Genomic DNA, 16,187 nt, shown 5'->3' with positions numbered 1-16,187 from the left:
TGCTATTGGTAGTAATCAAAATAAAACACAAATTGTTTTCGCACGGCCGGTTAGCATGGCCTCGGTCTTAAGACATGCGCTAAATTCAGGGGTGCGCGCATTACGTACCTCCACATCAGCTCGTTCGCTGGCGGGAGGCGCTCGATCACTTCCGCCCCACTTGCAAAAGTTGCTTGACTATGGTGAAATGTACCCTGATCTGCTACCAGACCCTAATATCGAGCACCGACATTCTTTAGCCGAAAGCCTGGAACGTAAGGATATGCTGAAAAGGTTCATAGGCCAAATCTTTTCTTATTGAACGAGTTGAATAAGCTTAACGTATGGTAGTGCACTAAGCTCGATGCAACACGTTTTACTGGCTTAACTTGAAAAATAACACGAATGGATGGGTATATATGTTAACCTTCCATACAGCAATATATATTTATGTACTTATGTAAAGTCATCATAGTCTGTCCAAGGACTTAACATTAAATTAGAAGCATATTTATAAAGCCATGTTGCTATCTTTTTGCTATGTTTTTTTAAACGCCGCGATGTCTGTTAGCCGAAGCATTGGATAATACCTCACATTTAATATAAAATAGTTTTCTATAACTTGAAAACATTTTCAGTAAGAGTTTTTTTTTTGAGTCGTCTAATTCATTCCTTCTTTAAATGAATTTTCACTTGTTGCTCAATTTCAATACATTCTATTCGCAATCGTGTTTTCATATACTTTTTCTATACTAAAGATCGAGCGTAAAAATTTAGGCAAATTCTAACTGGTTATCTGATGTATTACAGGCGTAGCGTGCTGGATATTCCCGAGTTTTATGTAGGCACATTTATGTCTATTATGGTCACCGACAAAAATGCGCCTGGAAAAAAGAACAAGTTTGTTGGAATCTGTATTAAAAGGTAGTCTATTATCGTTTTTAAATATCCGTCTCGCATACTTTTTGGTATTTTCAAAGTTTTTAATAACTTCTCGAAAATTAGTGTTCGTCAGGTCAGCTCGTCGGTATCTTTCAAGTCATTCAATCAAAGTTCTATAAAACAAAAACTTTTAGACAGAGAAAAAGCTTTACTTTAATTAACTTACCAACATATTTTCGTATAGAGCTTCTTTACAGTAAATGCGTAACAAATATATTAAATTTTCTGCAGAGAAGGCCACGGATTGCGTCACCGTGTGACGTTACGAAACATCGTTGAAAATGAGGGAGTCGAGCTCATGTACGATCTCTATTCGCCAATAATACTTGAAATACAGGTGCTTCGGCTGCAGAAGCGACTTGACAAAAATCTTTTATATCTTAGGTAAGTAGTGAAGAAAAACGTATAATATCAGTAGGCTATAGAGTAAGGCTTACTCCCATGAATGGTAAAGTCCAGTTGACCATGTAACACTTTACGTAATGAAAGGGTGCTATGCATTATTCAAACATAATTCGTCCGCTATAGTGTGTGATAATAAGTTCTGCCGATGAACGTAGCTAGGTACTTCTCACTGTACTTAGTTTCTTTAAGCGCACTTGAGATAATGTACATCTCGAAGTAAACGCGCAAAAATTGAATGCAAAACTCTAAAGGGAGCAAACCATTTATGCATACCTCAGTATGCACTAGATGAGTAAGACTGTTGTTACTTTGTTCTTTAGCGGCATTTTTATCCTATCAAGTGTTCTCTTTATCATAATGAATTATTATTGTTTGATTAACGGTATTCGCTTTCATACTATTGTTATTGTTGTCGATTATCAGAGATGCACTCCCAGAGTACTCGATGGTGCCATGGGACATGGAGCCCGAACAGCATTCGGAAGGAAGGCCTGTACCGATCGATGAAACGAAGGTCATTATGAAGCCTTTGCCCTGGACGCAAAAATGGGAGCGCAAAGAGCTTAAAGGTACAAAGCTAATCATCTGTCTATTCCCATCCGACGTTTAAATGTTTTTCAGTCAAGTGCGTAATCTATCTAAATATGATATTAAAAATAAATAACAGAATGGCAGAGAAACAATATAATATATAATACGCGAAATGGGACAATAGCATGTTACATCGTCCGCAAGCAGACAAACATCGTAAGTAGACCCGACTATACATAGAGTAGATAATGGATATCCGTGTATTTGTGATAGTGTAGTAGTAACGTGTTTGTCACCTAAACTAATGGACTCGTAAAGTGGTAAAACGTAGGCAAACTTCCTTTCATATTCGTAAAAGGCAACCGTCCGAAATAATATATAACTGTTTAAGCACCAAAAGTGAATTTAGCAGCTATTTCAGTTATTTAATTAACACCCTACAAAATACCATTCATTGCATAAAATTTCTCTTGATTTTGGAACTGGTTTTCCAACAATATTTTAAGGCATAATTATACCATTCGACATACCTGAAAAGCGCGCTAAAAGAGGTGTGGAAATTTCCAAACCTTGGGAGAAATATGACTTGATGAAGGATTATCGCTCGCAAATATCTATCGAAGACCAGGCTGTTGTCTGGAATGAAGTAGAACAACACCGAAGAACGGTTGAGGAGCAGCACAAAAGAAACCGAAGAAGAAAGCTACTGGAGACGCAGGGCTTGTCGCAGACCTAGGTTCTGTAACGCGTGCAGAACTTACTAGGAGGTTGAAGCTAAGAAAAGTCTCAAATAAACACAATGTAATTTGGTGTCGGCCAAGACGACTACTGTATAGAAAAATAGGTTCAGTAGATTATTTTACCTTGTACTTGGTTTTAATATACTGTAAATGCGAATATTTAGCAGCCTTTTATAAATAAATTTGGACTAGTGCGCGATTTTTCCTGTTGTTTGAATATATATATACACGATAAGGCACAGACCTTATGTTAAAACAAGAAAAAAATTTAGACATGCATGCGATTTGCTCTGTAGAACTATCATGTGCGCTGTCTTTCTTGCGCACCTTTATTGCATTATTATCAGAACAAGCTTACGATTGGTTTAAAAATAGGCGAAATGATTTCGAGGTAAGGTCTCGGGCAAATGTGCACGTCGATCTCGGCAATCGGACTGTCGATGTAGCCAGTTACTTTTCGTAATTGGCTAGACACAATATGTTCAAAGATATTACGCAAATCATTTTTGGCTACATTTGGCTGACGCTCCGCTAAGATAGTGGTACGCGTATCATTAAGCTTCGAGTCTTCGGCGATGGAAATTTTTGTATGTTCTAGATGCATCCTAATAGAAGTGATGCCGTTTAAAGGTCGATATTAGATAGAAAAGTTGAATGGTTATGATGAAGGAAATATCTTTGAGTGATACAAGATGAAAGGCTAAGACAACCAATTAAAAAATATCCGCGTTTTCAATCTCAATGTAGAGGTTTTCTGTTATATATATATATATAGTGGCCTAGGTATCTTTTTTTCTACCGAGAACTTAGCATATTTGTTAAAACCTATTACATACCGATTCGTTACAAATTTAGAATGACATTTGAACAGCTGAAAATAACATATAAATGTGAATAAATGAAAATAAATGTGTTGGTATATTTACTGTTGTATTTAGTACGTATGCAGAGGGTTTTCTCCGAAAAGTGTCTAATCTATTAAATTTTATAAATACGATACATCACTTAGCTTAGATAAAGTATATATTGCCTTAGATAATTTTTGCGTTTTTCTTCTGTGTATTTCAAAATAGTATGACAAAATAGTATGTTAAGGCTAAATGCGTGAGCGAAGAACTAGCTAAATTTGACCTATGGTGATCGCTGTTTAATACCTCTTTACGTAATGAGAAGATATTCGTTTGGTTCTAATAACAGTTTTTGGTAAATTCCAATAAAAATTCCTTAGTCAAAATGCTTAATATGTCATAATTCGTGTTTGAAGATCGACAGCACTATAATGAAAATAATCAGATCACTATTATTGTAATTACAAGAAAAACTATTTTTTCTCGTACAAGTAGTGCGACCTTATCGATGTTTATAGTGGTGCCTTGTCGCGCAAATACGACGCCGCTTGCGCTTCGCTGTAATGTGTAAACTACAATCAGCTGATTTCCTGCCGCTGCCATGAGCGCTGTCGAAAAGACTGCGCTTAGACATATTTTCTTAATATTAATAATTAATAAGTTAAGTAAGCACGTTTTTAAGGTAGAATGCAAGTAATTGCTAAAAGAGCGTCCTCGAGATTTTATTTGTGGTGGCAAAGATGCTTGTAAGTAAGCTTGCAACTAAATTAGCGAACAGAAATAAGCTCAAAATGATGTAACTTGTCTGCGTACTGTTAGATTGCTGGTTGCTTCAAAAAATGCTACCTTCTCAAAGATAAGTTAGCTTATACCAATAGAGGAAATTAGTTTAGGTTTAAGTTTTAGTATTTCTCGCTTGTTGCAAAGCATAGTATGTTTGGTGTTTTTAGTTTTCTGTAGAGGTTTTATTGAAAAGCTTTCGAACATGTGGCACTGGATCAGCTATGTTTTTCATTGTAGTTAGTGTTCTGACAGACATAACGATGCCGATATAAGAGGCATAACTAGCTACTGTGCATGAAAAATTTGTGCGTAAAAGTTGAGTACTTACAAAGGATTAAACACATTGATTTAATTTCAGAAGTAGCAACTCTCACAAAAGTGACCATGGTGCCCCCAAGAAGCCCGTGTTGACGTTGTTTACAAAGGACGTCTGTCCTCTTTGTGAGAAGGCGAAACTTGAAATTGCGGATTTTTTACCCCATGTGGAGTTTCAAATAGTGGATATAGAAAAGGATCCGGAACTCTATAGTAAATACAAGTGCGTTTTCTGCCATGACTAGCAGTGTTATTTTTCGCTGTATGCTTTATTTTCTATTGGTTTCTGTCATTGCAACTGCCACTGCACTATTTCGAAGTACCTAATTTCAGAAATGATGCAAATTAGTTTGTCTTCTTTGTTTTATCGACTCGAAAAATTATTCATTTTACATTGCTGATACTTTTCACATTTCTTAGTTTATAGCTTTTTTTTTTGGTTCAAAAAACGTTTCTGTTTGCGATGGAACGGTAGGGCGTAGATGTTGAAGGTGGTGCAGTGCTCTCGGTCAAATCGATATCAGCGATGATACGGTTTAGGCTTTCTTGATAGCTCTCGAAATATGTACTTCATAACAAAATAGAAGCTCCATTTTGAGTATCTGCATTGTATATCTGGGTCCACATTAGCTTGTTTCCCAGAATCCAACACGTGACAAGTAATCATTTTCATGCCTTTTCTTCCGTTCATGATAGATAAACATACAAAGTCACAGCCATCTGTCGCCACTGAAAACCTACTGCTTGCTTACAGGTACGATATACCAGTGTTCCATTTAAATGGCAAGTTCCTGTTCAAACACAGAGCGAATAAGGAAGTCCTTGGTAAAGCGCTGCGCGCTCTATCGGCTGTGTAATGTTATGGCAGTTTTGGATTACTCATAAAAAATACGTTTGGCAAAAAGGTGACTAGTGATGGCGATGATGACAGCGATGCTGTGTGGCTATGTTTTTTTTTGCAGATTGTTTGAATACAGCGAATAAACGTTTTTTGTTTGATTTATAGTTATCCGATTCATTACTCAAATAGAAATAAACGTAGTTATTTCTGTGTCGCGTCTTTTGTACGGATTATCGTATTATTATTACATGGTCGCTTAGGTTAGGACTAGGTTCGAGCCGAAACTAATATACGGTCAAAGTCAAAAATATAATCTAAACGAGCCTAATGATCGGCATATGGTTCAATCATTTTTTTTTAAAGAGTATATTACTCTTAATATTGTATATACAGGAAGAGATTTATTTCAATGGAGTGTAGACAACGATACAACCACGCACATGAAACTTCAGCTACATAAAGGCATATCAGTATGGCAAGTAGGGTGCATGACATCACGCTTTTCAGCTTTGCGCAATAGTCGAGTCAATTCTAAGTGGCCTGTACAGTGGTTAAGAATTGTCCTCTAAAAAATAACAAAGTTCTCGATTCTTTTTTCCTTACTTATCGCAACTGGTTTGAAATTAAAATAACAAACATTTAAAGAAATAAAATCGTTAGAAGTTATCACACATTTAGTACACATTATGTGGGCTGAAGCTTCGTCCTCTCTGAGGCTCTATAGTTTGAGGTAAATGCTGGTTAACAATACATGCGACTCTCAAAGTAGGTATGAGCTTTTCCTTATTTCTTGTAGCACCACAGAATGTGGTTCACACTAGTGTCTGAGCTATTTTTAAATCTAAATTGTTTTTATTAGCAGTGTCTAATAGGTATATGTCCCGTACAAAGGACATGACCTATGCAAACCATTAACATATGGTCATATATCTATCTGCTTTGACTTTAAGTCGAAGTTCAATTTTATAGGGCAAAATTGCTCTTGTCGGAGGATACTTCCTAAGTTGCTTGCTCAAAAGAGCTTTTTACCTCTGAAAAGTATGAACGGTTTTACGTCGATTATATGGAAATGTAGCAAAATAACTGCATTAACTCATCATCACTATGTCAAAAAAAGGTTCATTTTCTATGGACCCATGAAACTTTTCAAGATAACCTTTCAAAGATGGTCTAGCTATACAAAAATAATAGCAATATTTTAAAAGCGATAATATTTATGCTTCGAACTTTCAACAAATTGTAATATTTTCGCAGTGTACTATATTTATATAAATCTGCTAGTATGTTACAAGCAAGCTACGATTCTGAGTATCGTACTTTTCGTATCGTACCTAATGCCTGTAGCCGTTAGGTACGATAAAACAGAATACTGGATGCTAAGTTTGGACCATTGCTTATCAATTCATCTATAGTTTGTACATATAGCGGATGCATGGAACGAGTCTACTATAATATTGTTATTTGTTGTGTGTTCAGATGACACGTAGTTATCATTCGGCTATTTTTTTTATCACTTCGATTCATCTTACAAAGGCAAAAAAATGCGACAAGTGCCTGTACAGATGTGGTGCAACTGCGCGTCCAAGCCGGCTCGGAATAATCTCGCTACCTGAAATATTCGATGTTATTTCAGATGTCAGTTATAGTCGCTCTATGTTTTGACGTGTTCGGACGGTTTAGCCGTAAAACACCGTTACAGCTTTACTTGCTAAGCGCGAATGTATCTAAGAATATATATTGTATAGCCAGAGCAAGCGCTAGTTAAAGAGGGATTTTTAGGCTCGAGGCTAGACAAGTTTACGCCGAAACCGTACTAGATAAACAGATGAAAACTTAGGGACGCGTTGTAGTCTAGGTTAGAATCCGAACATAGGCATACGCTTCGTTTTATGCTGGGAGCCAGCTGGCTGTCTGATGAAATGCTTAATGGCGATACTGAGCATAAAACTCAGAGAGATGGAACAGGTGGATGAGGTGTATTTCGTTGTTTGTGGCATTGGTGACGACGAGGGCTAGTACTAGTCGTCAGAGTAGTTGTGCTGCTTTAATTCCGCGCCCCTTTAATTGGGTAGATGGTGTCCACCGTCTTCTCTGAAGTTTTAAAGCACAAGATATATGTGGTAATTTAGCACAACCGCCCCAGTGTCATTTCACAATGCCGAGGTTTGTCAAACGTGCCGCTAATGGGCAGTATCGGAAGTATTCAAAATTTTGCGAAAATCGACAAGTCCACTCGGAGCTTTCGGAGCACTGATCGATTCCGTTGTTGGCTATGCTAAACGACACCGACAGCAGTTTTAATTAAGGAAATGTTTACAAGATAAGAAACACAATTTTGTACATATTGCTGCCTGTACAGCATGTATGTGACAAACGATGATGCAGGTATGTCGAAATTCTACGGAGCTTTGATGGCCGCGTTAGACGAGGACCATCAATTAGATAATTGAATTTTCGATTATCTAAATCTTAGGCATAAATCTGCGATGTAATTTTTATCAGGATGATCAATTATGTTACGGTAGACTAAATGTGCCACTCCCAAGTTGCTTGGGAGATGCTTCAATGTGTTTGTCTATTGATTATTCCAACTCAAAATTTAGGTAATGCTTGTAAGCGAATGTATACGCGTCGTGAGACCGAAACAGCCATAGAGAATCAAAATTTCTAAACGGTTGGTTCATTTAGACAATGGACATATTCTCTATGTCCATATTTTCAGTTATTTGAGTTGATATAATTGTAACGCAAACTATATTTTTTGTCATATATCATTATATGAAATGGCAAATCGCCGTTCCAAATTGTACGGGGCAGACGTCGTGATACGACGTTGGTCCTAAGATCCTTGAAATGTTAAGTATATTGCACTAAATCTGCAGTTCGACGTTCGAACTCTATTGACCAGCCAACTTCGGCTAAAGAGTGGAAGGTACAGCGAAAATGTAGGCACGCAAGAAACCAGCAATAAATAGCATGGTGGAAAATATAGTTAATAGTTTCATAATCCTAAAATAAGTAAACACCTCTTGGTGTCGTATTTGATAGACAACAAATCAGTATGCATACATGCGTGCGAAACTATGTGCAGGGTGGTAGCCCTACACTGGAACGCAACTGATACCATTTATTTAGAAGCTATGTCAAAATGAAAGTCTCTGTTGGTATAGCATCTGTATTTGAAATCCTCGCCACGATGAAGCTCTGTTATTGAAGCTCGCATCACTTCAGTTCCTCGAGAAGCTAAACGGGACAGCAAATTCGTGAAAAAAGCATCTCTGCATTGTTTTTATTAGCTGTGAAATTGCACAGATTTTTTTTTGTCGCATTTCGAATCTTGCGTTCCGTTGTGCAAAGAGAAAATTTGAGTTTTTCAGCTCATCTTTAGTCACAACATGGTTAGATGTCGACTTCGCAGTTGTTAAAAAAGCTTATACCTCTCTTCATATTCTTTTGCGAAACTGTTCCAGCTTGAGGACAATGGACAACAGAGCATCTCAGTTTACATTACACTAATAAATTTCCTGTTGTCATGATGAGTTAGTGTTTTCAGTCAGAACAAAGCTTTAATTTAGTACAAGGGATTGTGGATGAACGCATGATAAGCCGTTGCGAACAACCGACGCCAAGACTTTTCAAATATTTATACATTGTTGCTACCCGACATAAAGTTACGAAATCCAGTGGCTGTTGTTTTTCAGTGTTTCGTGTCGGCAAGCTATATAAAATATCAGTGGATACCTAATCTTTAACTTATTACCTGTGTAGCGAGGTGGCCGACTGTACGTGACAAGATCTATGGATATCTCTACGATTCTTTCACGAAAACTTGTTTGTTGTAAGTCAGTCCACATTGATTAAGCTTATTTTTATCTCTTTCTGTCTCTCTCGCCTCCGAGCCTTGTTATTTTAATTGAAGTGGCTCTCCTATTTGGCCTATCGTCTCTTACTCTCACATACTGCACCACCGAAGTTCGTTAGCGTATTTATGCGCTTTGTGGAAGAAAGCTATAGGAAGTCGCGTAACTCTGTATCGTTAGAAAATGATTTCTTGCTCGTTGGTTTCTGGTGGCATCATTACGGAGAGAGTGTGTGTCAATGTAATCTGTTTGCAGTTAAGTTGAGAGGGAGGTTTATGTGTGCTGTGCGTTGTTCTTCCGTGTGTCGAACACGAAATCCGGCGGCTGGCGGCAGAACAGTTGGGAGATAGCACGACCCGGCGTTTACCGACTCGACCAAGTAAGCTGGCGGCCGCACAAGCCCAACAGCGTTTGTCCAGCGCAAGTGGCAGGCAATTTGATAGTAGAAGCACCAGATAATTGTATCAATTGGGGCCACCGCGGAAGATAGAACGGCGGCCAACGGCTAAAATTCCTCAGGACGTCAGTGAACCCGAAGGTGATTCTGGTGCCAACGCCGAAATCTGCTAATCTTGTGAGAAGAGTAATCGAGAGTTGAATCGCATAATAATTCGTACTGTATTGCTGAATCAAAGTAAGAGAACACACAATGGCTGCCGGAGGGTCAACTCGAGGACTACACTATTTTAGGAGGGGTGAGTAGAATACGTTGTAGTTTAGTAGGCATCGGATCAAGATTCAACTGTAACATGGCAATTGTAGTAGGCAAAGCTTTCATTCACTTATAATATAGTAGTTTTACGCGAGATACAATGCACCGTTCGATCAACACAATAAAACGAAGTGCTCGCGGGTTCATACAGCTGATATATCAGATAGCAGAAAAGACACGTAGACACCTCGTAAAATTAAGCATTCGCGTTCCGTTAAAATTGTGGAGATGTTGTTTAATAAAGGCCAAAATCCAGACCATACTTATGGTCCAATCTAGCGCCTTATGTCTGAGCTGGAGAAGGACATGTCAATGATATCCGAACGTTTGCCTTAGCAAAACCGTTAAACTTTCGATAGATATGTCACTCTAAGAAACGTAAATTCTTGAATACTATTCAGAGTCTAACAGCGGCAAAAATTTAAGTAATTGTATTTAATTTAAGTAAGTGTACAGCAATCGAAACGCTGTTTTTAAGCATTTGTACGAATGTTGCATTATGACTCGTCTCTCGTGTGCATGGCATGTTCGTGCAAGATGCTATAAGCACTAGTAGACAAGTGTTTCACTGTAAAAAGATCAATTTATGGACTGTCTTCGACGATGAATCAACGCGATACAACAGCATACATTGCACACACAATCGCTTTTATTCGTTTGGTCATACTGTTATGTATCGGATATGGGGCATGCCTTGGCCCGTAACATTTTCTCACTTCCTACGTATATTTTTTTTTGTTATCTGTTATATACTATTCGCAAATTCAAAGCATGTTTCGTGATAACACAAACTGTGAAGTACAAGGGAGGTCTGCCAATCTTCAGCATCCATCACAATATTGTGTTTCATGGGCATGTTGGGCCGCCGGCCAATCGAGAATTGGCCATCACGACCACAATGGAATATCAACACGCGCCCGGTATTCAATTATTTTAATCAGTGCTATGAACAACAGTAAATGCTCATTAAGACACAGACTTCTACCAATGCAGCTCGTTTTAGATACTATAATCTTATCTTTATTACGACCCACCAAGAAACTTTGCGTCGCCTCATATCGGTTTGCGGTTATGGTTCGATTTGAACAGTCCTACTATACATTTGTCAGTAAGCTAAGACGTGATTTTGTTTGGAGATTTATCTTCGCTAGACAGCTTTGTCAGTTCATGAGCTTATCGTGACATTTCAGCACGACCGTTAGTCAGTGTTCTTTTGAAGCAATTTCGACAAGGTCAAGACTAAATTACAGAAACTCTTGACATTCATAGCAAGTCAAAAACACCTAAAAATAACGAACAAAGTAGATGCTTCTAGTAGAATTGGCAGTATCAAGCGAAAAAGAAGCGATCAAGTGATTATTAACATTTGGGTCATCGATGTAGACAAACCGCGTGCTTTGCTAACATCACTATATGTTAGCAACTGATTAGAAATACTTGTATGACACAAGCCTTACAGGTACTGCCACTGCGTTTCGATTGTACACTGCACAGTGTTTGATTAAATCGTGTCCGACGCTCTGTGCCTGGGCTGGCCAGTAGAGCTATTAAATGCATAAAACGTATGGGGTGTGCGCTTTTCTCGTACTGCTAGATATGGTCAAGGAGGATTTACATAATCCTTTCACTGCCGACAATCAGCTATCATAACTAGTACTTGTTAGTCGTCTTGCTAGATTGACTCAGGCTTTACACGGACAACGAGCAACGCCTTCGAATGTTCTAAGCATAGATCTTAGATAGGGATCTTTAACCTTCGAGCTATTATACGTCGACGAAGGTTACATGGGGCGAGAGCAAAATCTGATGACATAATAGAACGACGTACTCTCCAAAGTTGGGGTGGATCTCGTTTGAACGTGTGGTGACAATTATTGATTGCAGCAATGGACCGAACGGGTCACTTCCGTTTATCGCATATCAAATACACACTCGCGACATACGAAAAAATGCATCATTATGTGTACATATTTTTTTTCAGTTTTAAGTAAATTAGTGCCATATGACGTTTGCGGGGTGCGTAATAAGTAGAAGATCGCGTGCACTGTTCCGGTTTAAAATACATTTTAGTGCAGCCGTTTACGGTAGTCTGTTTTTCTTCGTTGCTGAGTAAAGTTCTTGTATTGTTGAAACCTGGTGGCGCATCTTTACTTTTAGATGCCGACAGCGAAACTTCGAATCGACGTAAATTTTTTTCTGTTTCTATATACCGAAAGGGTCTGACTCAGTTCAAGGATAGCTGTGCGAAGCAGTCAAGCCAGCAGGTAGCTTTATCGGGAATATTAATACAGAAGTGACCTTCAACACGAATATTACGTTTTGCTTAACTTTTTTTTCAACGAAAAACCCGTAAATCTTTTTACATACAAAGGCAGTTTTCTGCGATTAAAGTTCAAAATAAACTCAGACCAAGGCCAGCTTAAGTGACTGATTCAATCACGAACTGCTGTTGATCATAATACCCTAGCAGCTGTTCGTGTCAGCTAGTCACTTCCAAGTTTCGGAGGTTTTTTCAGTAATGGGCCAGCGCCTGATAATTTGCTTAATACTTTTCTATGCTTACGATGTGAAAGCTGGATAGAATCGCTCCTCTTTACAATAACAATCTTCCATTTTGCAACTTGTTCAATATTATCGTGTAATGAATTTGTTGCTAGGTTACTTCACGGAAACAGGCACAATGAACTCAGATCCGAGTTTAACTATGAAAGTCGATGAGGTTCTCTACGAAGGTCAAAGCAAGTATCAGAACATCGTGATGTTTACCTCGAAGATGTTTGGTCGAGTTCTCTGTCTCGACAATGCTATTCAGTGCACCGAGTTTGATGAATTCGCCTATCAGGAAATGATTTCATTTCTTCCTCTCAACGTACACCCCGATCCCCAGGTAACAACTTTTAAGTCATAGTCAACTACGGTGATGGTCACCTCATTTTGCGAGTATCCCCATGGCTTAACATGCTTCCTTCCTGCGCATAGATTTTCAAACAAGTATCAGTATTCAAATAATCATAAAACCTTATCGTAGTACTCATGTCCACGTTAGTACAAATCGAACTTCGAATAATGTAAGCTAATGTTTTTGCTGAATCGTATATTAGTTTATTTTATTGCACTGAAGCGTAATTTACCTATGCGAATATCAAAAATCGGACATTTAGAACGTGTTGATCATCGGCGGAGGTGATGGAGGCGTTGCTCGTGAGGTGAGCAAACATCCAGGGGTGAAGAGGATCATCCAATGTGAGATTGATGAGGACGTTATTAAGCTCTCTAAAGAACATCTTCCATTCATGGCTGAAGGATTTCACTCACCCAAGCTGGATTTGAAGGTCGGCGACGGCATCGATTTCGTAAAAAACACCACTTTACGATTTGACATTGTTATCACAGACTCGTCGGACCCAATTGGCCCTGCAGAAGTCCTTTATAAGGACGACTACTACCAAGCACTAAACAACATCCTTAAACCTGGCGGTATCATTTGCTGTCAGGGAGAATCAATGTGGTTAGTAAACGACTTCGCAGAAAATACTAGCAATGGTTAACTAACTATTGTTAGAAATTATTATTTCTTAGTTAAAGATAATGAGAGACAGAGCATTAAAAAATGGATGACACCAAGTATACGAGGTTAGCGTTTACATCGACTCGGCTTGGACATTGCAGGTTCGACCTGAAGTTTATTGGTGACGTCCTTCGTCGATGCCGAGCCATTTTTCCTAGCGTAGCCTACAGCTCCATTTATATTCCCACCTATCCCGGTGGTCAGATCGGATTTCTGCTTGCAAGCAACTCAGCGAACGTAGACTTCGTCAAAGCAAGAACAGTTTTTACCGATGAAGACTGCGAACGCCTGAAGCTAAGGTTTGTTCGCACAACGCATTGTAAGGAAGACATTGTGCCTTACTTTATGAAGGAGTTCCCATTTGAGTATTTGACGATGCAAAGAATTTTTTCTGTGCTCGATATTTAGTGCGTATTTTTTCTTGGTCGTTATCGATTTGCAGGTATTACACAAATCAGGTACATGAGGCTTCATTCGTTTTGCCGCGCTTCGTGCAGAAAGAGGTTGAAAAAGCCATTGGAGAAAAGAGTGGAGAAGGTAAGGTTTAATCGACATGCGGCCAACGTCTTGGAAGTGCCTTTTTAATCAAGTTTATAGGTCTTACGTATGCACAATATAAATGGGCAGTCAAATTTATAAATCGGTGGCCTCGCCAATTTTTATTCACGTAAACCGTTTCTACCGTGTCGAAATTAACCTATCGTTCGCTATTTCAATCTAATACAGTTTTGGGCCTTGTCGATGAAGCAGGAACCCGCTTCTAATAGTGATCTGCTTGATATTTATTTGTGCCATCTATATGAGACGAGACTGCTGTCTGTTGAAGCCACAATAGACCGCAACTTTTCCTAGATGATCCTGCCTTCACCTATCGCTAGTCGCCATTACGAACCTTGTCAAACGGTGTTTCGATAGTTCAGTTTAAAAATCTTTAAAAGGAAATCACTATCTACAAAGCGTAACACAGGCGCCTTACGTTGCCGTCGTGGGTTGAAGCATAAACCCATGCAAGTCTAAATGGACATGAGTCTAGCAGAAAAATGAACTGGAACACCAACAAAAACTTTAACGGTTCCTTTGATATCACAAGGTCATCAATAAGTTATATTAAGTCGTTAGTACGTTTAGTGAAAGACACTAATAGACACTAATAAAGCTAGTTATGTCTCATATGTGTATCTTATTTGCTTCGTGCCGTAATTACTAGAGCGCAATTTTTCGTATTGTCTTTGTACTTCCATGCGTAAATCGGCTGGCCTATTGTATAAGAGAAACTTCAGCCAAAGGCAAAAATAAAGACCCTTTGATTGCGCTTAACAAACAGAACAATAAACCTAAGCCATCAGCCTTGAGTTCTGTGATCGTACACTTTTTTCATATGGAGAAAATATTACAGTGAGCACTACAGCATAGTATCACACAAACGTTATGATGGAATCTCTAAGATCTAATTCCAATAGACGATCTTGCCTGGATGCTCTCAAAACGCCAAAAATGGCGGTGCGGTAATTTCATTCTTCAATATTATAGGTAATAAATCTCATGAATGTCATAAACTACACCAAATACGAGTTCTGATTTGGAAGAAAACTCTATTCAGTTATGATATCCGTGTTTATTAGATAAGAACTGCAAAAAATTATCTGCGTCTTTATATTTTGGGGATTGTATTAATTAAGGTTTTCAGTGCTTCTGGAAGAGGTTGGTCCACTGGATTTGATCCCGAAACTCAATAGCTTCGTCTGCAAATACATAATGGCATTTACAATTGATCCATTCTAATAACAAGTAGTGCTTCCTCGCTTGATATTTGTACAAAAGCTGATACGTCTTACGCAGATCATAGTTTAACTTGGCGTGTGCTGAACTTATGTTAATTTGATCATGCGGAACCCAGGACGTACTTGTTGCTTCAACTGCTTTTGAAAATCCTAAGGCTGAAAAATATGTAAAAAAAAAACGGTAAGTGGCGACATAGCAACCTAGATAATCCGCATTTGACGAACTCGACATAAAACAAACAGAAGTGACTAAATAGAGAGCTGGGCCGGAGTTAGGTAGGAGCCCTACATCCCCAGTCGACTCTCCCTTCGTTTCGTCTAGACATGGTATCGATCACGTAAAGTATACATTTCCGATGTAAAGAAACGTACGCGTGTAAAAATCAAGTGTATGCAGAGAAGCGTATTTAAACGAGTAATAATTCGCAGGAAATTTTGGTGGGGTTGCACTAGATACCATGCACCGGTCAGCGGTCTTCTAGCACACCCATTAGGGCCTACTGATTAATTTTACAGGTTCGTCACTTGTGCATCTTAAGGTTATGAATGAATAGTCATCACCGATCTTCTGTATATTTCATAATTACAGTATTTATATACAAAGGCTCTTGTTGAACGTCTACCTCTAAATATGAGTAAATCCTATGAATTGACTTATCAGTGGACGTATGTGCACGTAGGACCTAAAAAAAAAACAAGCAAGAAGTGGGTCCATAGTTCACATATATTTGATTCAGTGGAGCGGAAAAAAGCCAAGGAAATAAAGTTGTATGAAGCAAGGAAGATCTGTATCTAGTAATTCCTCAGTCCTGGTGAACTAAGAATCAAAGGGCAAGTAAATAACACTTCAAAGAAGTATTATTAGATAAAATTTGGACCCTT

The 16,187-nt window shown here is 38.5% G+C and overlaps 2 protein-coding genes and 1 long non-coding RNA gene across 7 annotated transcripts; 2 read left to right on the top strand and 1 right to left on the bottom strand.

Moving 5' to 3' along the window:
- Nucleotides 1-16: 16 nt before the first annotated feature.
- mRpL19 (mitochondrial ribosomal protein L19) lies at nucleotides 17-3,518 on the top strand. Its single transcript, XM_022799565.2, has 5 exons — nucleotides 17-273; nucleotides 790-903; nucleotides 1,153-1,305; nucleotides 1,750-1,895; nucleotides 2,364-3,518. Exons 1-5 carry the CDS (start codon nucleotides 56-58, stop codon nucleotides 2,591-2,593), a joined length of 861 nt encoding a protein of 286 aa, XP_022655300.1. The 5' UTR covers nucleotides 17-55; the 3' UTR covers nucleotides 2,594-3,518.
- A 1,370-nt stretch (nucleotides 3,519-4,888) lies between these two features.
- On the bottom strand, nucleotides 4,889-9,283 carry LOC147756552 (uncharacterized). Of its 2 annotated transcripts, XR_015324585.1 has the most exons (3): nucleotides 9,145-9,282; nucleotides 7,264-7,475; nucleotides 4,889-6,993 (listed from the first exon to the last, which is right to left on the bottom strand). It is a non-coding gene; the product is annotated as an uncharacterized LOC147756552 (long non-coding RNA). The 2 variants fall into 2 exon arrangements; XR_015324584.1 differs by lacking the exon at nucleotides 7,264-7,475 and having other exon boundaries at nucleotides 9,145-9,283.
- Nucleotides 9,284-9,567: 284 nt separating this feature from the next.
- SpdS (Spermidine Synthase) lies at nucleotides 9,568-14,876 on the top strand. 4 transcript variants are annotated; one of them, XM_086984742.1, is made up of 5 exons: nucleotides 9,568-9,939; nucleotides 12,614-12,843; nucleotides 13,118-13,464; nucleotides 13,626-13,843; nucleotides 13,967-14,876. In XM_086984742.1, the coding sequence occupies exons 1-5, from the start codon at nucleotides 9,894-9,896 to the stop codon at nucleotides 14,107-14,109; spliced, it is 984 nt and encodes a 327-aa protein (XP_086840868.1). In that variant the 5' UTR covers nucleotides 9,568-9,893; the 3' UTR covers nucleotides 14,110-14,876. The 4 variants fall into 4 exon arrangements, with proteins under 4 accessions (XP_086840868.1, XP_022654928.1, XP_086840869.1 ...); XM_022799193.2 differs by having other exon boundaries at nucleotides 9,577-9,939; nucleotides 13,626-13,823; XM_086984743.1 differs by lacking the exon at nucleotides 9,568-9,939 and adding an exon at nucleotides 11,825-12,140.
- Nucleotides 14,877-16,187: the final 1,311 nt, after the last annotated feature.

The sequence above is a fragment of the Varroa destructor genome, unplaced genomic scaffold, assembly GCF_002443255.2.
Source record: "Varroa destructor unplaced genomic scaffold, Vdes_3.0 BEIS01000003.1, whole genome shotgun sequence".
Classification (NCBI taxonomy): domain Eukaryota; kingdom Metazoa; phylum Arthropoda; class Arachnida; order Mesostigmata; family Varroidae; genus Varroa; species Varroa destructor.
The sequence above is the reverse complement of the archived record's forward strand: the minus strand, read 5'-3'. Positions and strand labels throughout refer to the sequence as shown.